At 42.1% G+C, this 25,543-nt stretch overlaps 1 protein-coding gene across 3 annotated transcripts; it reads left to right on the forward strand.

The window, feature by feature from the left end:
* The first annotated feature begins 10,218 nt into the window (after nucleotides 1-10,218).
* Nucleotides 10,219-24,934, forward strand: RAE1 (ribonucleic acid export 1). Of its 3 annotated transcripts, XM_075278617.1 has the most exons (13): nucleotides 10,225-10,318; nucleotides 10,503-10,599; nucleotides 10,676-10,780; nucleotides 11,781-11,873; nucleotides 13,531-13,617; nucleotides 13,717-13,803; nucleotides 19,848-19,919; nucleotides 20,050-20,157; nucleotides 22,745-22,851; nucleotides 22,942-23,017; nucleotides 23,338-23,532; nucleotides 23,611-23,696; nucleotides 24,088-24,934. In XM_075278617.1, coding segments are annotated over exons 2-13 (1,107 nt in total). In that variant the 5' UTR covers nucleotides 10,225-10,318; nucleotides 10,503-10,509; the 3' UTR covers nucleotides 24,089-24,934. The 3 variants fall into 3 exon arrangements, with proteins under 3 accessions (XP_075134717.1, XP_075134718.1, XP_075134716.1); XM_075278616.1 differs by lacking the exon at nucleotides 24,088-24,934 and having other exon boundaries at nucleotides 10,219-10,277; nucleotides 23,611-23,697; XM_075278615.1 differs by lacking the exon at nucleotides 24,088-24,934 and having other exon boundaries at nucleotides 23,611-23,697.
* The last annotated feature ends 609 nt before the right edge of the window (nucleotides 24,935-25,543 follow it).

The raw sequence follows: 25,543 nt of genomic DNA on the forward strand, positions 1-25,543 counted from the left end.
CCTCCAACACAGTATAATACAATAAGTCTATATCTGTTGCATATATGTATATACCAACACCCTTTCTCAACAATAAAGACTTATTCAGTCAAACTTAATTTCTTCATCAGTTTCCGATGTCTTTCAGCATTCAATGCCTTAGTAAGAATATCGGCTGTCATATCTTCAGTTGGACAATATTCTAACTTCAGCATTCCTTGCTCCTGGCAATCCTTCAAAAAAATGAAACTTTATATCAATGTGTTTTGTTCTTGGATTAACTCTTTCCGTCTGAGCAAGAACAATACAACCTTGATTGTCTTCATACAACTTTGTTGGTTCCAACAGTTGTTCTCCTAAGTCTGTCAGTAGTTGTCTCAACCATAAGACTTCTTGAGCTGCTTGTGCTGTGGCAACATATTCCGCTTCTGTTGTCGACAGTGTCACTATTGATTGTTTTTTACTAGCCCAACTAATTGGTCCACCTGAGAGTAAGAAAACATAACCACTGGTAGATTTTCTGTCAAGTGTATCTCCAGCCCAGTCTGCATCCACATATCCAGTTAAAATGCATTTGTTACTTGCAGGTAGTTTTAGTTTAACATCGATAGTTCCTTTCAAGTAACGTATTACTCTCTTCACGGCATTCCAGTCCATTTTATTTGGTTTTGACACCTTTCTGCTCAAAATTCCTACTGCTTCTGCAATGTCTGGTCTTGTAACAGTTGCAAGATACAGTAATTTTCCCATTGCCTTTCTGTACTGTTCGTTGTCTGGTAACATATTTTGTTCACTGTTCATCTCCTTCAGATAGTTGATTTCCATTGGAGACTTTATTGGTTTCGCATCTTTCAAACCAAATGTTTCAATGATGTCCTGAATCATGTGACTTTGGTTAAGAAGATAACTCCCGTCTTCTTCTCTTTCTATTTGTATCCCTAGGTACTGTTTCACATTTCCTAAATCTTTGATCTCAAAGTGTTGATCCAGAATTTTCTGTATCTCTGTTACATCCCTTTCTTTTTCAAAACAAACTAAAATATCGTCCACATATATCAGTACATAGATCCATCTATCTCCCAATTTCTTTGAGTATAGACACGGATCTGCTTTACTTCTTTGAAAATGTTCATTTGTGAGCACTTCTGTAACTTTATCATTCCATGCTTTAGCGGCTTGCTTTAAACCATAGATACTTTTCTGTAGCTTACAAACCATGTTTGGTTTTCTTTTATCTTTGTATCCTGGAGGTTGTTCCATGTAGATATCTTCTGTTAAATCTCCATTTAGGAACGCTGTCTTTACATCCAGATGTCTCAATTGCATGTGTTTTGTTGCTGCAACTGCAAACAAGGTTCTAATTGTAGTATGTTTGACGACTGGTGCAAAAACTTCATCATAGTCTTCTCCATATTTCTGAGTATAACCTTTAGCTACGAGTCTCGCTCGATATCGTTCAGCTGTGCCATCCGTTTGATATTTTACCTTAAAAACCCATTTACATCCTATAGTTTTTCTTCCTTCTGGTAATTCTGTCAGTGTCCAGGCCTTATTATCACGCATGGATTTCATTTCTGTTTCTGTTGCTTTTATCCATTTGTTAGCTTCTTCTTCTGAGAGTTTTGATATGTCTTCCCAAGATGTAGGTTCATATATCTTGTTTGTACTCGCTTTGTATGAAAGACGTACAGGTGGTTTTCCCTTGTTCTCTCTTATTGAACGTCTTGGTTCATTGTTTGCCTGTTCTTGTATCTCTTTACTTTCAGAGTTTTGATTCTCTGCAATTTCCACTTCTTTCTCATCAGATATTTCTGCATTGATATCACTGATGCTTTCGTCATTTCTCATTTCCAGTGATGTCATTACGTCATCATTTAGATCCTCAATGAATGTTACACTGTTGCTCACTGTAACTCTGTCTGTCTTCGGATCTAGGATTCTGTATCCTTTGCAGTTTTCACAGTATCCAACAAATATTCCTTCTACGGCTCTGTTTTGAAGTTTGGATCGTTTTTCTTCTGGAATAAACACAAAGGCTTTACAACCAAAAACTCTTAAATGATTCACACTTGGTTTATTACCTTGCCATAGCTCATATGGGGTCTTTTCAGTTTCCTTGAAAAAAGTCTGTTTTGCAGATAAGTGGCCGTCATTGCTGCTTCACCCCAATATTTTTCTCTGGTAGTTTGGAATCTGTCAGCATACATCTTATCATTTCAGTCAAAGTTCTGTTTTTTCTTTCTGCTACCCCATTCTGCTCGGGTGTGTATGGAACAGTCTTTTGATGCTCTATTCCATTCTGTTTTAAGTAGTTTTCTATTTGGTGTCCTGTAAATTCACCTCCATTATCACTTCTAATGATGATTGGCTTCCTACGAAACTTGTTACTCGACTTTGTCACATAGTCTTGTAATTTACTGAAAACTTCACTTTTGTTCTTTATTAAGTATGTGACTGTGTATCTTGAATAGTCATCTATGAAGGTCACCATGTATCTATTACCTCCTGATGTGGTCACTTTCATGGGTCCACATACGTCAGTATGTACCAAGTCAAGTGGTCTTTTGCTTCTTGTTTCACTTTCTTTAGACATTGACACTCTTGTAGCTTTTGATTTTATACAACATTCACACTTCATGGTCATTGAGCAATTAGATTTTAATAGATCTTTTGTCAAATGTTTCTTCTGTAATGCCATTATACTTTCAGGATGTCGGTGTCCTAGACGTCTATGCCATACATGAATACAATTCTTGTGATCATGTGTACATAACTTCACCTGTTCCTGTACTGTGTCTAGATGATATAATTGTTCTCCTGCATTTACACTGACTATAACCTTGTCTCCTGCTAGGATTGTACACTTATCATCTTTGAATTTTACAGTAAGTCCTTTATCTGTTAGACGTTTTACGGATAACAACCCTCCTTCTAGTCCTGGAACATACAATACATCCTTTACTAGGACTTTTACATTATTTCCAGATTTATCAGAACAGATCAACATTCCTTGTCCAACACCTTCTGCTGTTATTCTGCTCCCATCTGCAAGATAAATGGCTTCCTTCTTATCTAAATCAAGCTCAGTAAAGAAACTTCTATTACTTGTCATGTGACTTGTTGCTCCTGAGTCAATAAACCAACTTGATGATGATGACTTTTTATCAGCTGCTTTAAATGTACCATTGCAGTGATCTGCATGTGAGTTAGAAATGGAGCTTTTCACTTTCTGTTTACTGTCTCTCTGTTGTAATTTTTGATGTTCTGCTTTCCATATAGTACAATTTTTCTTTAAATGACCCTTTTTCTTACATCTGAAACACTCTCTTGTTTCTGTGTTGTGGCGCTTTTTATCTGTAACCTTAAGAGCATTCCCACTAACCTCTTCTGTGGATTCTTTGGTTTGCTCTTTCCTTCTCTGGTATTCATCTATGAGTCTGGTCTTTACAAACTCTAGTGTGATCTCTGCTTCAGGTCTTGTTTCTAGAGCGTTTATTAGAGCAGTATACGAATTTGGTAAGCTGCATAATAATATCGCTGCTATATGACTTTCCTGAATATCTTCACCAATAGATCTCAGCTGTGTTATCACTTCCATCATGGCTTTTATGTGCTCATGCATGTCTCTCTCTGCACTTAATCTCATCTTGTACAGTTTCCTTAGTAGAAATAACTTGTGATTTAAGCTGGATCTTTCATGTAACTTTTTTAAAGCTTGCCACATTCCCTTTGCTGTATTCTCATTTCTTATGTGAATGAGCTGATCATCCTCCACTAATAAGCTGATAGTAGCTCTAGCTTGTCTGTTTTTCTTCTCCCATGTCTGATCATTCTCATTGGGTCTATCTGTGGTGATTACCTCCCATATATCATCCTTAGACAACAACATCTCCACTTTGAACTTCCATAACTGATAGTTCTCATTGTTCAGCTTAGCTACTGTAAGTCTGAGCTCTGAGCTGCTGTTCATCTTTAACTTATCTTACTTGGTTGTAGAGACTTGTTCTGGAGAATTCTTTTGCATTCACAGAGTCCTCTTGTCTTCTCTGCCTGGTTGCTAGGCCTGGGTGCTGTGTCTGTCTGGGTGCCTGGGTTGTGTGCCTGTGCCTGGGTGTCTTGGTCCTGGGTATCTGGGTTGTCTGGGTGCCTGGGCCCATAACCTGTTGCAGAGTGCAGTCGCAGAAGAAAGCTTCAGAGTAGATTATATGGGTTAATCTTCAGTTTACTTCTATCAGAACATGAGGTAACATCAGCATGTCTATACAGCAATATAACAGGAATACACTGGAAAGGACCTTAACCATAGATATGCAGCATTTGAGATATAGACAAGTTTCCATAGCATATCATTACATGTATTCAGCACATAACAATAATAACATCGCCATCTAGTGTCCGGAAGCTGTAAGTTCCTCCAACACAGTATAATACAATAAGTCTATATCTGTTGCATATATGTATATACCAACAATTTTATGGTCTTATTTTATTTGTTACCTTTATTCTATTTGTGAAACTACCACCATAGCAGCTGTAGTGGCCCACACCCTTAGGAATCCAGTAGGCCTCTGCTGATTTTTAAACAGGCCCTACTTACTTACCAATCCCCGGTGGGCTCCAGAGGAATGCCCTGCTGTCTATGGTGTTTTTGACATCACAGACATGGGTTATGTGGACGTTATCATGCATCGCGACACTCTCCTGACCCACTTAAGGTCTGTGACTCAGGAATCTTGGAAAGGTTTGCCCAATAAATACCACGTAATGTAGCCCTACTTACCAATACCATTCATGCCATGGCCAACTCTACTTCCCCTTGAGCCCTCCAGACAGCAGGGAGTTGCTCTGGAGCCCACTAGAGGTGAGTAAGACTGGTTTTTATGTTTACTCACCTCCCTTGGTCTGAAGAGACCCCAAAGTATAATAATAGTTTGTGGGTGGTGAACCCCCAAAATTTGCCACTATGGAATATTATACCGTGTGAAGGGGCCACTATGGGACATTATACCTTGTGGAGGGGCTGTTATGGGACATTATACTGTGTGAAGGGGCCGCTACAGGATATTATATTGTGTGGAGGCCACTCTGGGACACTATACTGTATGGAGGGGCTGCTATGGGACATTATACTGAGTGAAGGGGCCACTGTTAGACATTATGGTGTGTATACACACCATATAACGTGGGGTCCAGGAAAGGGGGCACTATGCTGTGGAGGGGGGGGGGGGCAAGTTGAAATTTAGCTATTGGGCACAGTCTTTACTAGTTGTGCCCCTGCTTTAATCTATGGATCAGAACAATTACAGCAGTGCCAAATATGTGTTTGTTTGTTTTTTAATACTTTTGCATATTGCTAAAGCTTGTTATAGTTCTATCATATTCTGAGAGCTATAACTTTTTTATTATTTACCTAACTTTTAAAGAAGAGTTATATAATTTGTACACTACATTTTTAGCTGTTTTAATTTGAAAATTCTTTCATTTTTAGTTGTTTCAGAGCTGTGATGTCTGCTATAGACTGCATACAAAAGGGAGAGAGGAACCTGCTCCATAACTCTCACAGAGAAGCCCTAGCAGGATAATGTAAGTCACTTACTGAGAAATGTTATTGTACATTAAGCACTTAGAATGAGATACAAAGCTAACCCTTATCTATAGCAGTTTCTGTCTGTGTCTCGCTCTCCCATTGGGATCCTGCTCAGTCATCTCCCTTTCGCTCTCCATAAACTTCTGAGCAGTAATACTGTACTTCTGTCATCTGTAGCTTGTCTTATTCTAGCAATACGGATTGAGCTGAGATTAAATAAATTTAGGATAGGTCATGAGATGAGTAGAAGTCCATCACCCAGAACTCTTGCTGATCAGCTGATATGTGGAGCCGCCGGCATCTGAACTATAGAGTGGACAGAACCATTAGCAGAACTGGGTTATTACAGATCATCTTGAATGGTAGCATAACTGCAGTTATTTTGTTCTGTGCACTATATAGTTCCAGTGGCACCCAATATTAGCCGATCACTGTAGGTTTCAGACGTTGGACCCCGATCAATCTGAAGATAGATCATCAACATGAGAAACCTTGCGAACCCCTTTAACAAATATATCAGATGCAGGAGCCATTACTAGACTCTCTGCATCCACGACAACCCATTGGCACCTCACTATGTTACAGATGACCAGTGTCAGACTGGGGTGTCTAGGGCCCACCAATGGAATTTTTTCTAGGGGCCCACCATCAGGACCCCTGCAGACCAGCGATAGTGAGATAGAGCGGCTAAAGGTAATAATATGTTGGGAGCCATGCTGCTCACCCGCCATATGATGTGCAACAACGCGCTACCTAAACCTACTGCTACACACTGTATGGAAAGTGATCAGCATGGCTCCTAGAAATGTTACCATTACTTGTAGCCACGCTGTCCTGGAAGAGCTGATCTGCAGAGGTCCTGGCTGTTGCATCATCACAGATGTAATATTGATAGCCTATCCTAAGGACAGACCATCAATATTTTAAAGAAGGATAGATCCTTTAACGATTTGTCCAGGAATTGGATCAACTCATGTGTAGGGCGGGAGGTGTAAAATAAAAAAATAAATAAATAAAAGGCGTCTTCACCTGTCCACCTGTCTGCTGCCAGTGTCCATTTAGTCTCATGCCGGCGCCTGCTTGCTGGGAGTCCTGCACCTCATAAGATCGCTGAGACTATTTAGGTACAGGATTTTCAGAAATGAGGCCATGAGACCGAACAGACACAGGCGGGGGACAACGGGGTGCTGGGGACAAAAGTTCAATGAAAAACACTGTGGAAAAAATACATTGAGATTCACTGCTATTTTTTTTCCACAGTGTTTTTTAGCTGCATCTCGCTGTTGCGCCTAATCCTTTCATCACTAGGCCTTAGACCTAGACCTTTCATCACTTGGGGCACAGGCAGTTTTATATACCGCTAGAGAGCCGACAGTGTGCTGAATTCAGCGCACTATCGGCTTTCCCTTTCTGTGCCCCCACTGAAGAGTTATCATGTCGGTACCGTAGCTCTTCACCGTCAGAAGGGCATTTATAACAGTCAGTCAGTAATGTCCTTCCTCACTGTAGCGTCTATTGCGCTGTACTGTGAGAGTGGGTGTTGCTTACTGCCCAACCATGACGCTGAGCGGTGAGGAACGCCCCCCCCCCCCCCCCCCCAGTACTAGTCTATGGACGAGCACTATCAGGAAGGGAGGGAGGCGTTCCTCCCTGATCTCACAGCACAGCGCAATAGGCTCTACTGTGAGGAAGGGCGTTCCTGACTGACGTTCAGAAATGCCCTTCTGACAGTGAAGAGCTATGGTACCGACACTGATAGCTCTTCACTGGGGGCACAAGATATGAAAGCCGACAGTGCACTGAATTCACCGCACTATCGGCTTTCTAGCTGTGTATTAAACCACATGTGCCCCAGGAGGGGAGAGCTCCTCTTTAACATCTCAATATACTGTACATCACACTATAAGGATAAGGCCTAACACAGCGTCCCGCAGCAAAAAAGAGCTGCGGGAAAACCCCCGGTGGCAACACATCAGTTTTTCCTGCTACGCTTTTTGCAGACACTTCACAGAGGTTTCCTCTGAGGACATTCTGCTTCCATTATACCTATAGGGTCACTGTAAGTGATTTTGTAGGTATAAGTGACGCTGGGTTCACACCAGCGCCCAATCTACATTTTCAGGCTTCCGTCTTCTGCTGACAGACCGTGTCCCGCCGTGAGCGCCGGTGAGCGTTTTGTGCTCTCCGTGGCAAAACAGGTTGTTTTTTTTTAACTGGACACAAAGTCCTGCATGTCCAATTTAAAAAAAAACTGTTTTGCTGCAGAGAGCACAAAACGCTCGCCGGCGCTCACGGCCGGACACTATTCAAACTCATTCAAATTAATGCGTTTGAAAAATGCGTGCAGGTTTCTGTCTCCTGTCCAGTTTCGGGCAGGAAATGGAAACCTGCAAAACGGAGACCCAGGGCGCAGATGTGAACGAGCCCTGACATGCTGCGATTTCCAAAAACTGCAACAGTTACCTACACACTCATACATATACATTCATATATACTCGCATATATATATACATATATATATATATATACACTCACCGGCCACTTTATTAGGTACACCTGTCCAACTGCTTGTTAACACTTAATTTCTAATCAGCCAATCACATGGCGGCAACTCAGTGCATTTAGGCATGTAGACATGGTCAAGACAATCTCCTGCAGTTCAAACCGAGCATCAGTATGGGGAAGAAAGGTGATTTGAGTGCCTTTGAACGTGGCATGGTTGTTGGTGCCAGAAGGGCTGGTCTGAGTATTTCAGAAACTGCTGATCTACTGGGATTTTCACGCACAACCATCTCTAGGGTTTACAGAGAATGGTCCGAAAAAGAAAAAACATCCAGTGAGCGGCAGTTCTGTGGGCGGAAATGCGTTGTTGATGCCAGAGGAGAATGGCCAGACTGGTTCGAGCTGATAGAAAGGCAACAGTGACTCAAATAGCCACCCGTTACAACCAAGGTAGCCAGAAGAGCATCTCTGAACGCACAGTACGTCGAACTTTGAGGCAGATGGGCTACAGCAGCAGAAGACCACACCGGGTGCCACTCCTTTCAGCTAAGAACAGGAAACTGAGTCTACAATTTGCACAAGCTCATCGAAATTGGACAATTGAAGATTGGAAAAACATTGCCTGGTCTGATGAGTCTCGATTTCTGCTGCGACATTCGGATGGTAGGGTCAGAATTTGGCGTCAACAACATGAAAGCATGGATCCATCCTGCCTTGTATCAACGGTTCAGGCTGGTGGTGGTGGTGTCATGGTGTGGGGAATATTTTCTTGGCACTCTTTGGGCCCCTTGGTACCAATTGAGCATCGTTGCAACGCCAAAGCCTACCTGAGTATTGTTGCTGACCATGTCCATCCCTTTATGACCACAATGTACCCAACATCTGATGGCTACTTTCAGCAGGATAATGCGCCATGTCATAAAGCTGGAATCATCTCAGACTGGTTTCTTGAACATGACAATGAGTTCACTGTACTCCAATGGCCTCCACAGTCACCAGATCTCAATCCAATAGAGCATCTTTGGGATGTGGTGGAACGGGAGATTCGCATCATGGATGTGCAGCCGACAAATCTGCGGCAACTGTGTGATGCCATCATGTCAATATGGACCAAAATCTCTGAGGAATGCTTCCAGCACCTTGTTGAATCTATGCCACAAAGAATTGAGGCAGTTCTGAAGGCAAAAGGGGGTCCAACCCGTTACTAGCATGGTGTACCTAATAAAGTGGCCGATACAGTACAGACCAAAAGTATGGACACACCTTCTCATTCAAAGAGTTTTCTGTATTTTCATGACTGAAAATTGTAGATTCCCACCAAAGGCATCAAAACTATGAATTAACACATGTGGAATTATATACTTAACAAAAAGTGTGAAACAACTGAAAATTTCTATGTAATATATGTAGATTATGAGCCCCTTACAGGGATCACAATGCATATTCTTTTATTTTTCCTATCAGTATGTCTTTGTAGAATGGGAGGAAATCCATGCAAACACAGGGAGAATATCCACACTCCTTTCAGATGTTGTTCCTAGTGGGATTCAAACCAAGGACTCCAGCACTCGCAAGGCTGCAGTGCTAACCACTGATCCACTGTGCTGCCACTAGGTCCCCTTTAAATCTTGAACCTTTACAAGATCGGGCATATTTATTGGGACTGGTGTATCATATCATTCATATGCCCAAGATTCAACTTGGGCATATGAACGAGTGATTTGTGAAGAGGTTCTGGCTTCTTCATAAATCAGCTGCACACCCCACCATCAGAATGGAAGTCTATGCTAGTTAGGAACTGGTGGAGATTTCCATTGTAACTCACACCAGAAAACAATATCAGAAAACCAGTGTAGAGGGAATGATAAATATACCCCATTTTTATTAGTTTCACTCTATGATCTTCAGTCTTGAAGTTTTGAAGTGTCTTGATTGCCATCCTCATGGGTCAGTTCCTCGTGTGCTCCAGCAGGTGGCTTTCTATTAGTCCTATGATTTTATACAACAATAATAGCTAGTGATCAGTAGATGGCGCGCTATACCACGAAATTACAATCGGCTTTCTATCAGTTCCACACTTTGACCACTAGGTGATGATAAGGTTGCCAAGAGTAGAGAGCGGCGCTCCCATGACGTCACTTGTCGCTTACGAGTCGTGAAGCGCGGGAGGTGCTGCCGGCCGAGTCTGACAAGCAGCTACACGAGAGAGGTGAAGACACCGGGGACGGTTGGATAACCGGACATACAGAGGTAGCGAGTCGGAGGCTGCGCGGGGAGAGGCTGGGGTTGTCTAAAATATCTGACTGTGTAATGATCCTGCTCTAGAGCCCGGTGGTGCTGTGTATTTACATGTGCAGTCTCCTGCCCATTGCATTGTATGTATAGATTTCTGTACTCTACCTTCACCCCTGTGTTGACATCTTTTTCGTCTCAGGACCACAATGAGCTTGTTCAGTTCCACTGGGGGGTTTGGCACTGCAGGGACAGGAATGTTTGGAAGCACAGCCACCGACAACCACAACCCAATGAAGGTCTGTTCCCAGTGTTACTGGCCCTGGTCCGCCGGTGTATGGTGTGTAGCCGCTAATAATCTCTTCTCCTCTGCAGGACATTGAGGTCACCTCGCCTCCTGATGACAGCATTGCCTGCCTCTCCTTCAGCCCCCCAACATTACCAGGAAACTTTCTCATTGCAGGCTCCTGGGCCAATGACGTAAGTTCTGTCCCCAGTAAGATGTTATGGGTAGAAATTATGGCTCCTCCTAGGTAAATTGTGGTGGTGTCGGAGAAGCCTATGGTTCCCAGCATGCCGCGTATCCCATTGAAAGCAATAGGTGAAAAAAGCAGCCCATTCATCTCAATGGGGAGCACACGTATGCCTGCTCCCATAGGAATGAATGGGATGTGCTTTGTACGCGATCATTCCGAATGTGTTTTACGTTCAGAATCAGCTGAGCATAGACTCAGTGTGAATGCACCATTAAAAGGGTTTTCTCAAGAATATAACCATATGTGAATTTGTAGACATTTAATTGTTCGTGCCCATAGGATAGCAGATAAATACCTGATCAGTCGGGGTCTGACTGACCACAGGCAGGCTGAGTATAGATGTGATTGGTGGTGGATGGCAATCCTTTATCCCTTTCATCAGACATAGCTGAAGTACAGCACATGTCTGTCTCCAGCTCTCACATTAAACGAATGGGATCACCATCCTCCACCAGAGGAAAATATTTTTATGACGTAAGCCCTTTAAGACTGTTAACTTTTAGTTGCTGACAAATTTAAATATGGTTATAGTTAGGGGGAGTTAAATCCTTTTAAAGTTTAACACCTATTTTATTTTTTTTTCCCTGCTATTGTGACAAGGGGACTTTTACTACATAGGGACTAATAAAGGGGTAGTATACAGTGTGTGTTGGGTGGGAGGGACAATAATGGGGCAGTATACTGTGGAGGGCCAGTAATGGAGATGGCATACTGTATGGGTCCAATAAGCAGGCAATATTCAATGTGGGGGAGTTTATATCATGTGGGGGCTAATGAAGGGGACACTGTGGGGAAGGGGGGGGGGTGTCTCTGCTAATTATGACCCTGATGGTCAGTAGTGAGTTTTCTTCAGACATAAATTGTATTCATTGTCTCATTTAGTCTTTGTATATCATGCCATTTCATGGTTTGCATGTTTGTGACCGAACTTTTCCTTCTTGTAGGTTCGTTGTTGGGAAGTGCAAGACAATGGTCAGACCATCCCTAAGGCCCAGCAAATGCACACAGGACCAGTCCTAGATGTGTGCTGGAGTGATGTATGCATGTTTTCTACCGTTACCCCCTTTACTTGTGGTGTTAGGGTATTATTTAGTAGGAGACTATACAGAAATAAAAACATCTTCCTAAAAGTCAGTGTTCCCATAAGAGTAATCGGGTCACATTAATTCATATGTATGTATGCAACCACATTATAGCATGTACTGTTCACTTTAGAGTTGTATTAAAATCTTAGATTTTAGAACTTAGATCATAATTTTACATTTTTACCTTCATTTGTAAAATGACTTAAGAGAATGTCCAGGCAAAAATGGACAATTGTGTTAACTTTTAAATCAGCCAAGGGCAGTGGGGAAAAAAAATTCATACCTGTTCCCTGATGCTCTGGTGTCCTCCTGGCACGTTTTGGTCCTTTTGCTCAAAGATCTCTTCCGGAGTTCCGCTCAAATCGCTGATTGGCCTCAGCGGTCATGTGGCTACTGAGGCCAATCAGCGAAGGGCATGTAATGGGCACTAACTGTTCAGTGAGACCCGGGAGAAGCTGCTGGAGCAGAAGAACCAGAATGTGCCAGAAGGACACCAGAGCATCAGGGACAGGCGAGTATGCATTTTTTATTTTTATCGTTGCCTTGGCTGATTTTAAAAGTTAAAGGGGTTATCCAATTTTGCCTGGACAACCCCTTTAACATCACGTAAGATTTGTTGCATGAGAAGATATGGAGCTCCAACCTATTGCTGTAAATAAAAGACAAGAAGGAGATGTAGCTGCAATACCTTTTACTTTAGGCTGTTCTGACTCCGCCTCATGTCATACACATCTACAGCTGCATGACAGGAGGGAGTAATAATATGTATAATTATTAATATATTACCATTACCATAATAAACCATATAGAAAAATATACAAAAAACAAATACTCACTGTTTGGAAAACGTTACTGCACAAGGTCGGATTTTGGTACATCTGGTAGCTACAACTACCTAGCTAGAAACATCATCTCTGTATAATCAATAACGACAGGTTATGATCTATGATAATAACTCTTTATGGATCATTAATAGATATATGCACTTCTATGAACATTTGTACTGTTAAAGGGGTATACAGGTTAGAGCAAGTTTTGACCTATCTGAAGGATTGTTAAAGATAGGAAAGTTGCTGGATTAATGCGTGCCTTGCCTTTGGTACCCCCACATATATATTAGAACCAGGCTTAGGGTTGTATAGAGTGCACCCTCCATTTATTTAAATAGGCACCACCAAGGATAAGCACTTGGCTGCCTCCAGTGGTCCCCATTTGAATGAATGGATTGGCGGGCTGTACAATCAGGAGCTCCTGTTGGAACTGGGGTGGATAAGGGCCAACTTTCTGTAACTGGAATAGCCCTGTAAGAATACTGCCATAGAGCATAAACCATACTATAGTGGGCAAGTTGTTAGTGTTGCTGAAGTACTACATTTTACTACCCAGGGACCAGAATACTAGTAACTGAGGACTCTGGCATCCCCATACCAAATAGTTACCAGTTGTAATCACAGACCAGTATGTGTATAAGAGGTCCAGTTTTAGGTTGGGCTTCCTATATAAAGGGAGTGGATGTACAAAGATCATAGGACTAACCGATCTGCTGATATAAGTAGCTCTTGAAGTCCCCAGAGAGTCTAAGTTATTCCTGTTTCTCTTCTTTGCTCAGGATGGCAGTAAAGTGTTTACAGCGTCTTGTGATAAAACTGCCAAAATGTGGGATCTAAACAGTAACCAGTCCCTACAGATTGCTCAGGTAAAATGACTCCTCACTGTTGTGTATGAGGTTTGTTGATAACATACTCTTGAACATAACAGGACCATTTACTAAGACCTCTTAATTTCCTCCTGTTAGCACGATGCTCCAATCAAGACAGTTCATTGGATAAAGGCTCCGAACTACAGCTGCGTCATGACTGGAAGTTGGGACAAAACCCTCAAGGTAGTAGAGTTCACTGCACAATGCATTTTCACAAGTAAAATTAATCTGCTGTATTTTAGCATTGTCCTATTTTTTGCGGGATGAGCTGTGCTTCTTATTGGTACGGTTTATTGGAACGTACAACCCCAAAACCCCTTAGATGCTGTGGTCATGTTTGATCTCAGCATCTAAGGGTTCAACACCTGCAATCTGAACCTTTGCTTCTTGTTTTTCCACTACTGAGGATTTCCATCTTGGCAATCTCTGAGGTGTAGTGGTGGTGTGAAATTTTTATAACTTAAGGTTTCTTGTAACGTTTGGGCAGTTCTACTCACAGGGGTGCTTTCATTGTTTTCCAGAAAATAATTACCAATAAGTGTAAAAATTAAATTCCTACATAATTCTAAACACTGTCCCCCTACCTACTTTCTAAATCACATAATTAAGCAAAAATGTATATTTATCCATATCCATGGGGCGGTTGTGCAACCACCCCAGGGATATTTTCTGATTATCAGGTGACGATCCGTTTCTGGAAACAGAACGTCACTACTACCCCCCATCCATCCCATCGTGGTTGCCTGTCTTCTTCTTGACCAGGCTTCCTTCATTTGGGGAATGGCTGCTCCTCCTTCTGTGAAGTCTGCTTGCGTGTGCACAAAAGAGCCGGAGTTCCAGCGTTGTACTGAATCAGACACTCCATCTCTATTGCGCAAGTGTGGGAGCCCGAAGTAGCTGCCCACACCTGCGCAGTAAAGATGGAGTGAAGGATACAGCACAGTTCCAGGACTGCTGCATGCTGGCAAAGTCACAAAAGAGGAGGAGCCTTTCCCTGCAGAAGGAAGCCTGGACAGGAAATAGACAGGTAAGTATAATAGGGAGGGGTGGGCTGAGTTAGTTGGGAAGAGCTAGTAGTGGGCGGGATAGCTAGGGAGACAGAAAGGGGGTGTTAGAGAGTGAGATACCGTGAGAGCCTACAACTACACTTAGTGGCAAAAAGTCATGGGAAGGTACCGGAGGCACCGTTAACCCCTTCCCGCCGATGGCACTTTTTGACTTCCTGACCAAGCTCGATTTTTCAAAACTGACATGTGTCACTTTATGTGGCAATAACTTTGGAACGCTTTAACTTACCAAAGTGATTTTAAGATTGTTTTTTCGTAACACATTGTACTTCATGTTAGTGGTAAATTTTGGTTGATATGTTTTGTGTTTAATTATGAAAAAATTGGAAATTTGGTGGAAATTTTGAAAAATATGCATTTTATAAAGTTTGAAATGATGTGCATTACATACAGATAGTCAGACCGCCAAAATTATATCATAAGTCTCATGTCCCAGATCTCTGCTTTATGTCGGCATCAAACTTTAATCACCCTCTTATTTTTTACGGACATTATAAGATTTACAAGTGAAACAACAATATTCAAAATTTTCAAGAAATTTCCAAAACCCATTTTTTAAGGGACTAATCCAGTTATGAAGGGGTTTTGAAAGTCCCTTGTATTAAACCCCCCCATAAATCACCCCATTTTCAAAACTGCACCCCTTAAATAAGCCAAAACAACATATACCTAGTAATTTAACCCTATAAGTGCTTAACAGGAATTAATACAAAATGGAGGTGAAATTTTCAAATTTGAATTTATTTTACTAATATTTTCGTTTAGCCCTAGAATTTGCACATTCACAAGGGGTTAAAAGGAGAAAACGCGTCCCACAATTTGTTATGCAAGTTCTCCCGACTACCATAGTACCCCACTTGTGGGTGTAAACTAATATATGGACGCACAGCGAGACGCAGGAGGGAAGGCGCGCCAAAGAGCTTTTAGAGGGCAGATCTGGCTGTGATCAGTTTCAGGAACCATGTCGCATTTACAAAGCCCTTGAGGAGTCAAAACAGTGGAAACCTCTAGAAAGTGACCCCATTTTGAAAACCGCACCCCTCAAAGAATTTATCAAGTGATGTAGTGAGCATTAGTAACCCGGAAGTGAATATGTAAGCTGTGCAGGGTAAATTGGGTACACCAAATCCCATTCTATTTTCCCACCAGCTCCTATGACGCGGACGGGGAGGAGGGGCATTCTGGGGGATCAGCGCTGCTGTATTATCTGTCATAAGCTCTAAATATGGGGTGTCCCCTGAAAACGCTTGCACCGCTTACACATTTCCTTCTAGTCCCAGCCGCTTACGTTCTAATGATTTGGCGACTTTTGAGGTTTTTGTCTTCACATTGTACAAGGTAGATTTTTATTTTTATTTTCTGGCAATGTGGCCATATGAGGGCTTGGTGTTTGCGGTATTAGATGTACTTCTCAATGCCACCATTTTGGGCCCTGTAACTTATTGACTACATTTTATTAACTCTTTCTGGGTGGGATGTAAAAGGAAACATCAATTCTGGCATTGCTTTTTAGCATTTTTTTTTTTTCCCGTGCAGCGTACAGCATAAGTAACATGTTACCTTTATTCTGCGGGTTGGTACGGTTACGGCGATACCTCATTTATATGATTTTTTAATGCGTTGCTATTTGTGCAGAATAGAATTCAATTCAGGGAAAAAAATCAATTATTTTTGCATCACCATCTTCTGAAAAGCATAACGTTTTTATTTTTTAGTAGACAGAGCTGGTTGAGGGCTTATTTTTGTGCGGGAAGACCTCTTCTTTTTATTGGTATCATTTTGGTTTTCATCTGACCATTTGATTACTTTTTATTGAACATTTTGTAAGGGAAAGGTGGTGAATAATCATTATTTTGTGCGGTTTTCTACGTTTTTTTTTTTACGACATTCGCCGTTTGGGTTAAATAATGTTTTAATTTTATTGTTCAGGTTATTACGGACGCGGCGATACCAAATATGTAATGTTTTTTTCTATTTTTCTTTATTTTACATAATTAAAACATTTTATATGGGGAAAATGGGATTTTTGGGGCTTTATTTATTTCTATTTTATTTTAAACTTATTTAAACTTTTTTATTTTTACTTTTGTCCAACTTTTTTTTTTTTCTGTCCCCATTGGGGATTGAAGCAGTGATCTGCTGATCACCGCTTCACTACATATACACTGCAATACACGTGTTACACGTGTATTGCATTGTATAGGAAGCTGTCAGCCTGTGTAGACGCACAGGCTGACAGCTTCATTTACGGCAGGATCAGCCAGGTGCGAGGACGGGGTAAGTGAAGGGGCAGACCCGGGATCACTGATCAGACCCCGGGCTGCCCCCTACGAACACCGGCACCCCCCGAAACCGGCGCGGGGGGTGCCGATCGGCACCATTTTAGAACGGAACCCCAGAGGTGCCTGCGGTCATGTTGATCGCCGGCATATCAGGGGTTAACACCCGCGATCGGACCCGGGTCCGACCGCGGGTGTTACGGGGCATTGTCAGCCGTGTATTACGGCTGACACACGCAGTGCATGGTGCGCACACAGTTTCTGTGTGCGCACCATGCATCTGCAGTAATAGTACGGCGGTTTGCGGGAAGCCCTTCCCAGCAGCGCCGTACTATGACGGCGAATGTCGGGAAGGGGTTAATAGTGGGTTGCCCCGCCACGAGCCCTGATAACTGCAGCAAGACGACGAGACATGGACTCCATGAGCTGTTGTAAGAGTTCTGGAGGGATATTGATCCACGCAGTCTGCACTGCAGCACACATTTGGTTGGTCCTAGATCCATGGAGCGGACATTGGTATCCACAGCAATCTCATAAATGCTTTATGGGGTTGAGGTCGGGCGAGTAGGCAGGCCAATAGAGGGTCGTGAGGTCACTGGTGTGTTCATTAAGCTAGTCCCGTGCCACCAACGAGTGATGACCTGTTGTGTTGTCCTGTTGGTACACAGTATCCCCACCAGGGAACTCCAACATCAGAAAGGGGTGCAGATGGTCTGCCATAAGTTGATATTGATCCCTGCACCCAGGGACAGTGGGGCCCAATTGCAACCATGTGAACACGGCCCAGAACATGACGGAGCTACCTCCCGCCTGGACACGCCGCTGTTGGCATGCAGGATCCATGCTTCATGGGGCATACGCCACACTCACGCCCATCGACTCTGTACAACTTGAGCCATGATTCATCAGACCATGCAACATACCGCCACTGTTCCATGGTCCATTGATGATGGCCCATGCCAGTCTTCGAGCTCTGTGTTGCAGCGTCAGCAAAGGGACTCGGGTCGGGCATCGACTGTTGAAGCCTATGCGGTGTAGTTCTCTTCGTACAGTCCTGGTGGTAATGGGGTTCTGGCGCCCCACATTCAAATCGGCGGCGATTTGCCTCACAGTAGACTGTCAAGAACCCTGTACGACTCTGCGGAAGTGACGTGACGTCCGTTCATCGAAAACTCGTGGTCAACCGGTGCGCTACGGGGTTTCCAGCGTTGTCTCTGTGATGTTGCAGGTCCACCTGAGACACTGTTGACCTCGCAAACCCAAAATGCTATGCCCCATGAGTCTTGCACCGATTATCATCCCACATTCAAAATCACTTTAACTCGTGATGTGTTGCCATGTTCATGAAAAATCCTGTTTGTCTGCGTCACACTGTGTGAGCGTCATATCTGACACTGGGACACGCCTTCCCGTGACTTTTGGCCACTGGTTGTACCATAATGCATTGCCTTAGGTAAGACAGCAGGAAGCTACACCGCATAAACAAATGCCGAAGATGCCATGTGCTCCCAGAAATCACTCAAAACACTGCTAAAGGTATTTGGTTGCATTTATTAAAGGGGCTCTATCAGCAAAATCATGCTGATAGAGCCCCACATATGCGTGAATAGCCTTTAAAAAGGCTATTCAGGCACCGTAAATGTTATATTAAACTACCCCCCCCCATGTTTTAAAATAAAACCCTAAAAAAGAATATTATCTACTTACGGATCGTGCACGCTGGGCAGGCATTCAGGGTGCGCTGTCTCCTTCATCCCCGCCTCTTCTTCCTGCGATGTCCTCCGGTCCCGTCCTCCTCCGGCGCTCGCGAGCGGACACTGATATAAAAAAAAATGGCCTGGGCGCCTGCGCAGTAGCCGTAGTAGCAGTCGCATGCTACTGCGCATGCGCCCAGGCCATTTTTTTCTATCAGTGTCCGCTCGCAAGCGCCGGAGGAGGACGGGACCGGAGGACATCGGAGGAAGAAGAGGCGGGGATGAAGATGGAGACACACCCGGAATGCCCGCCCACAGTGCACGATGCGTAAGTAGATAACATTCTTTTTTAGGGTTTTATTTTAAAACGGGTGGGCGGGGTAGTTTAATATAACATTTACGGTGCCTGAATAGCCTTTGTAAAGGCTATTCACGCATATGTGGGGCTCTATCAGCATGATTTTGCTGATAGAGCCCTTTTAACCCATTAATAGGACTAACACTTAAAAAAAAAAATAGTTTTCTGGCATTTGAGAGTGGCTTTTCCAGTGGAGAGGCCACTTAGTCGATATCTCTTGTCTAGCCATGACACAGAGCGGTTATTGTTGAAGTGAATAATTGTTACAATATTATAGATTTATAGAGGATCTTTTACCACATCCCACAAACTCCAGTTCTTGGCATCTGTTAATAAATGCCGCTCCACTGATTCTGGCACATTTGGAATTTCTTCTCTAGCCCTCACTAATCGCAAGCAATCAATGCTGTTATTTTTGGTGTCTGACATGCTATTTAGTCTCTGTACTGTTAGGAGGGTGGTGTCAGACAGTAGACAAGGGGATGATTTTGAGCTCTGACACTGGCTGCGTTTAATAGGAGCTCTGAATTGCACCTCCGCCTGACACTGCCCTTATGATATTATAGAGCTGAAGTAGCACATCAAGGAACTAAAACTAATGCTTGTTGCTTGATATCAGTGGGGGCTACAGTGAAATGTCCAACTGTACTGGAATGAGCAGACAAGAACTAAGAATTGGAAGAGGTAATGGAAAATACTCCATGGTTTTTTGTTAATGTATGAAGCCTTTAAAAAATGAAATCAAACAAAAAAAAATTGCTGTATATTTTTAGTTTAACTGGTAGTGTTACCTGTTTAGGTCTGAACCACTGTTCTATTCTTCCTTTAGTTTTGGGACACACGGTCCCCGAACCCTCTGATGACACTCCAGCTTCCTGAGCGATGTTACTGTGCAGATGTGGTAAGCTCTCAGTAGTTGTAGTTTCTCGATTAGTACATACATTTAATTTCAGTAGTTTGCTGTTTGAAAGTTCTACCAGAAATGAGCTGCATAGCTTATTGCTTGTTATATTTTGTGATGTTCTTGTCAGGTCTATCCAATGGCAGTTGTAGCCACTGCAGAGAGAGGGTTAATTGTTTACCAACTAGAGAACCAGCCTTCTGAATTCCGGAGAATTGAATCCCCCTTAAAACACCAGGTAATGTACTAAATGTGGTGCCCAGGTCACAGCACTCTTACACTTATCACTTTCCCTATATAAAGTGGGGAAACTGCTTTAAATGGTAAATTTTGTAACAATTTTTCAGATTTCCATAGCATTTTTGGTGGTTATTTAAAATTCTACTATATCTTTTAGGTCCGTGCCTCCTTGCTTCTCTATTTCTTATTTGTTGGCTATATACCATTTCTCAGTACTGACTGTGCTGTTTTTGTGTACATGGGCAGTTCCTGAATAGTCTGCACTTAATAGGGCACACAGATTGAGTCTGGGGGATCTTCAGACGGCTGAAGGCTGCCATCCATTTTAAAGCTGAGATTCTGTTTTTTAGCTCATATATGCAGCTTACACTCCTGTTTCTTTAACTGGCTGTATCCCTATTGGTCTATTCAGAGTCTCACCATTAAAACGATACCAGTGTCACAGACTTCCTTGAGCCAGTATGGAAGAGAAAGACGCAGCAGAAGGGATGCTGAACCACTTCAGCTATGTTACACTAGTACAAGAGGCAAACATCGCACGTTGAAATGCACACCTCTGGAAATAGGCTAGATAGAATACATACTTTTAGGCCTGGGAAAAGTGGATGGGATCCATTTCTATGGGTTTTTAAAATAATCCACAGGTGTACGTTTTGAGTCTTTCTACCGTGTATACACTCTTTTGAACGGAGAACAAAGTTGGACTTGCAGGTCTTTGTGTCCGTAAAAAAAAATTCTTTATTAATTTCTGTTTAACATTGAGGTCTATGGAAGGTGAATTGCAATGCATAGTCATCTGTTTGTGTACATTTTGCAATCCGTTTTTCCTCTGCATATACTCAGAATGTAGATGGCGAAAAAAAAAAAAAAGATTGGCTGCAAACTGACACAAATGGTCCATTTTTGGCATGGTGTTTTTTTTGTTTTTTTCCCCAGCAGAAGATGTAGTTTTAATTCATACCATTTTAGATAATATTTGTTGTTTTGATCACCTTTTTATTTGATATTTTTGGGGAGGTAGGCAAGACTGATAGAATAGAGATTATTTAGATTTTTTTTTTTTTTTTAACAGTTACGGTGTTGTTTTTTTTTAGTTTGGACATTTTTGGATGTGGGATGCCTAAAGTGTGTTTACTTTTATATAAAATTTATGGTAAGGGGACAATTTGAAATTTTAGTTTGTTTTTTGTTTTTTTTCATGTGGATTATGGTTATGCCATGAAAAATAGAGGTTAAATTGCTGATTAGTGGAGGCTGACTGCTAAGACCACTGATATTAAGAGTGTGTGTGTGGGGGTATTTTAACCCTGTTGTGATCGTAGCTGTGGAGAACACACTTTCCAGCACTCCCCTTGAAATGTATTGGGAGCAGGAATGTATCTGTTCAACGCAGCTATGTTTGCAACAAGGGTAAAATACCCAGTTTTCAGGATCGGTGGGAGTCTCGTCCAATCTACAACAACAGAGGATAAATATTTTGAAATGCTTAGAATTCCTTTAATGTAAAATATAAAAGTTTTCAATCACCTAAAAAAACACATTTTATACTGAAAGCATGTAGCTTTTATAACGGCTATTCATCTCTTACCTTTATCTTGAAGGTCTGCGCCGCTGTTTTTGAATTTTTCTTCTTTATGCTAATCTTGCTCAGAAAACACAGGGGGCATTCCCCCTGTGCTCTGAGCACAGTGTTGTCATCTATCCCATGCCGCCTTTCTTCTGCTCTGTCAGCTATTCTGCTCCTCTTCTTACAGGAGACCACCGCAAAATGGCTGCCTGAACAGCCGACTGCACATGTTCCGTTGCCATTTTGCGCCGGCTGTTCCAGCAGTGAGTTAAATTAAGTTTGGTTGCCCAGCTCTACTTGCGGTATATACATTTTGTAGCGCATCCTATAGCTGGGTTGAATATGACCATCCAAATCCAGTCTGATGATGTCATTAAGGGCTCATACACACGGGGGGGCTGTGGGCCGGGTTTTGACCATATTTTGACTCGGGGAGCCAAGTCAAAATATGGTCAAAACCCGCCTGCCACGATGTCGCGGCTTCCCCCACCCCGGAGTCGGCTCAAATGAATGGGCCAACGCCAGAGGTTGCGGCTGCCAGGCCGCCTGAAGAAAGGGCAGCTTGCTTCTTTTTTTCTGCTATCGGCAGTTGCCGATAGCGGAAAAAAGAACGCTAGTGGTCTCCATAGACCACCATTGTAAAGGGGCGGATTATGACGTGGATTCCGCTGTCAAAATCCGCCCCTTTGGCCCCGTGTGAACTAGCCCTAAAAATGTATTTATTTATTTTTTTTGCAATTGTGTATTTCAGGTGAATATAAGTAACTTTGTAATATATCTTATGAGAGTAAAGTGCTCCTGCGTGGAAAACTCTGTGAAATGAGCAGATCTGTTTTCACGGTGGAAGGTGGATTTAGCTCACTCACAGATCAAATTACAATGTGGTTGACAACAAGCAGAAATCTCAAAAATACAAGATATTGAAACACAAAATCGCCCTAAAATTGCCACAACTGTTCATTATTTACATAAAACTTATAAAATAATTTGTGGAATTGTGTGTCTTCCTTTTTTCCAGCACCGATGTGTGGCCATATTTAAGGATAAACAGAACAAGCCCACTGGCTTTGCTTTAGGTAGCATTGAAGGTAGAGTTGCCATCCATTACATCAATCCCCCAAATCCGTAAGTATTCCACTTTGGTGGTGGGGGAAATTAAGCAGCCGCATTGTGGTTCCATTTAGAAGCAGTGACATTAGTCTCTTCCTCTTATAGAGCTAAAGACAACTTCACATTTAAATGTCATCGATCAAACGGAACAAACACTGCAGCCCCTCAAGACATCTATGCAGTAAGTCTTTCATTACGTTCCTTTTCCTGCTTTTAGCCTCTCTATTTTGAGCCCCAGAGTATGGACATATTTGTTGCAGAAAATTCTCTAACTGAAATTTGTTCCATTCACCTGATCAAGTGTTTTTCTGAAACATATGCATGGATTTCACATGCCTGGGACAGTTTCAGGAGAGATGTCCAGTACTGAATGAGATCAGAAGACTGCAGCTGTACTATAACAGGAATGTGAGGGGACTTAGTACTATTGATGCCAGAGTCACAGAATTATTTCTGTACATCCGTCATAGTTCACACACTATCCTGTCTCCATCTTATCAGGTAAATGGCATCGCCTTTCATCCGGTGCATGGCACTCTGGCCACCGTTGGCTCTGATGGACGCTTCAGCTTCTGGGACAAAGACGCTCGGACGAAACTAAAGACTTCAGAGCAACTAGACCAGCCCATCTCTGCCTGCTGCTTCAATCACAATGGAAATATCTTTGCCTATTCCTCCAGTTATGATTGGTCCAAGGTGAGCAATACCATCACATACTGTCTGCCCAGTGCAGCTATCTGCTTATCATTTGCTAATCCTGCTCCCACCCCCTAGGGCCATGAGTTCTACAATCCACAAAAGAAGAATTACATCTTCCTGCGCAACGCTGCTGAGGAACTAAAACCCAGGAACAAGAAATAGTAAGTGTTAAAATATATATATTCACATTGACCACCTCCAGCACACTCAAAACAAAACACCTTAGCCTTACAGACATCTCTCTTGTTCACCACATGACAAGGACAGATTGAAATCCTTTGTATTCATTCATGCAGACTTTGCAATTTGTTGATAAAGATCTTGAAGACGTTGTTATACAATGTTATTTATTAAATAACTCCTTAAACTCCAAACTTTGCACATCTAGTCCATTACATCATAGGACATTTAATTTACCCCATATTTATACTACTACATGTTATTTATATAGTGCCAACATATTCTGCAAAACTTTACAAATTGTATGGTTAAAGTACAGACAAAAAAATGCTTTATAAAGAAATAGTTCATCATGGCTTCTTTATCTAACAGGTGGATTGTATAACAGACATTTTGTTGGGTTTCACTTACAAACTCTACAATATCTCTTCATGTTTAAAAATAACCCAGAATGGTGACTTGCATCCTGGAGGCCACAGCTTCACTGTGTACAGTTCAACTCTGTAAGTATGAAGACATCAGCTGCGGCCTTATGTCTTCAGATCCTCCATGTTTCTGCATCCCCTGCCGCGTCTGTGAGACTTTTCAAATGTTGTGGGATGGAGAGGCCTTGGCATGCGGACAGCTAAAACTGCCTTAAATCCTCTGTGTAAAATGAAAACTAACTTTGGTTTTTATTTTTTATCTTAATAAAACGTCATTTTTTTTTATTTGATAAGTGAAGGTTATGCCAATCATCCCCAGATACTTTTGTTGCCATGTTGTGATATGCTGGTTGCCTGTAGCAATGTATGCACAGAATTGAGATGTTTAAATAACATTTTGGTTTAATAACGTTTGAATGATCTGTCACTATGTCTTCTTCTTTTTTTTAACTTACAAGTCAGCTACTCTGGATTCCTCGCCCCAATTGCTTTCCCTTGTTATGGTCTGTTTTGCTGATTTCAGTTAAGTTACTGTGTATATTTACACTTCACACAATTCCTTGCATTTGTCACCTCTTCACTTAAAGAAACACTCCAATCAAATATAAAAACAAAACTGCCTCCTCCCCCTGAGGAGAGCCTGGGAATAACCAAATAAAAGCTTTTATTGTGTAGTCGTGTGCTCCCCTCCAGCGCACTGAACTCCCTGCTTCTCTGATGTACACACCAGGGGAAATTTTTATCAATCGTGGTATATTCTTCACCAGTCTTGATGAGCCCTGTATCAATGTTGAATGCGCCTTATTTATGATGAGTCATCTACTGGCATCTATGCCAGCTCATAGGTGCCAATAGGAGGCAGCCACAATAGTATATGTATATATATATATATATATATATATATATATATATATACACCAAATGAAGTGTAAATGATAGGTCAGTGGCTCTACTCACAGCACACCATTGTTACTCACCTTTTTCAGAAAGTGGCTATGGTATTGGTTATCATGTTAAAACATTTTTTTTTGCGCAAGCGGCACTTAAAAACTTGCCACTTTACTGGCATAAACTCTTGATAAATCTGCTCCAATGTTTCTTGTATGAGCAGGCAGTCAAAATCGCAATACAAGCCTAATAAGGCATCAATATGGTCTAACTCCCATAGATATGCATTGATAGTTTGGCCCCTATTCATACAGAAAGTGCTGGTCCAGATTTATCAATAGTTGGACATTGTAAACCTAGGTAGTGTAAAACTGCACCAGGTTTCCCTGTGGCTGATGTCGAGTTGATAAATCTGGTGCTTCTAGACTTAAGTTTGTCAACTATCAGTTATAAGACAGAGTTTTACACCACCATTTTGTTACATTTAATTTACATCTACATGTCTACTTAGTAGG

The sequence above is a fragment of the Leptodactylus fuscus genome, chromosome 6 (genome assembly GCF_031893055.1).
Source record: "Leptodactylus fuscus isolate aLepFus1 chromosome 6, aLepFus1.hap2, whole genome shotgun sequence".
Classification (NCBI taxonomy): domain Eukaryota; kingdom Metazoa; phylum Chordata; class Amphibia; order Anura; family Leptodactylidae; genus Leptodactylus; species Leptodactylus fuscus.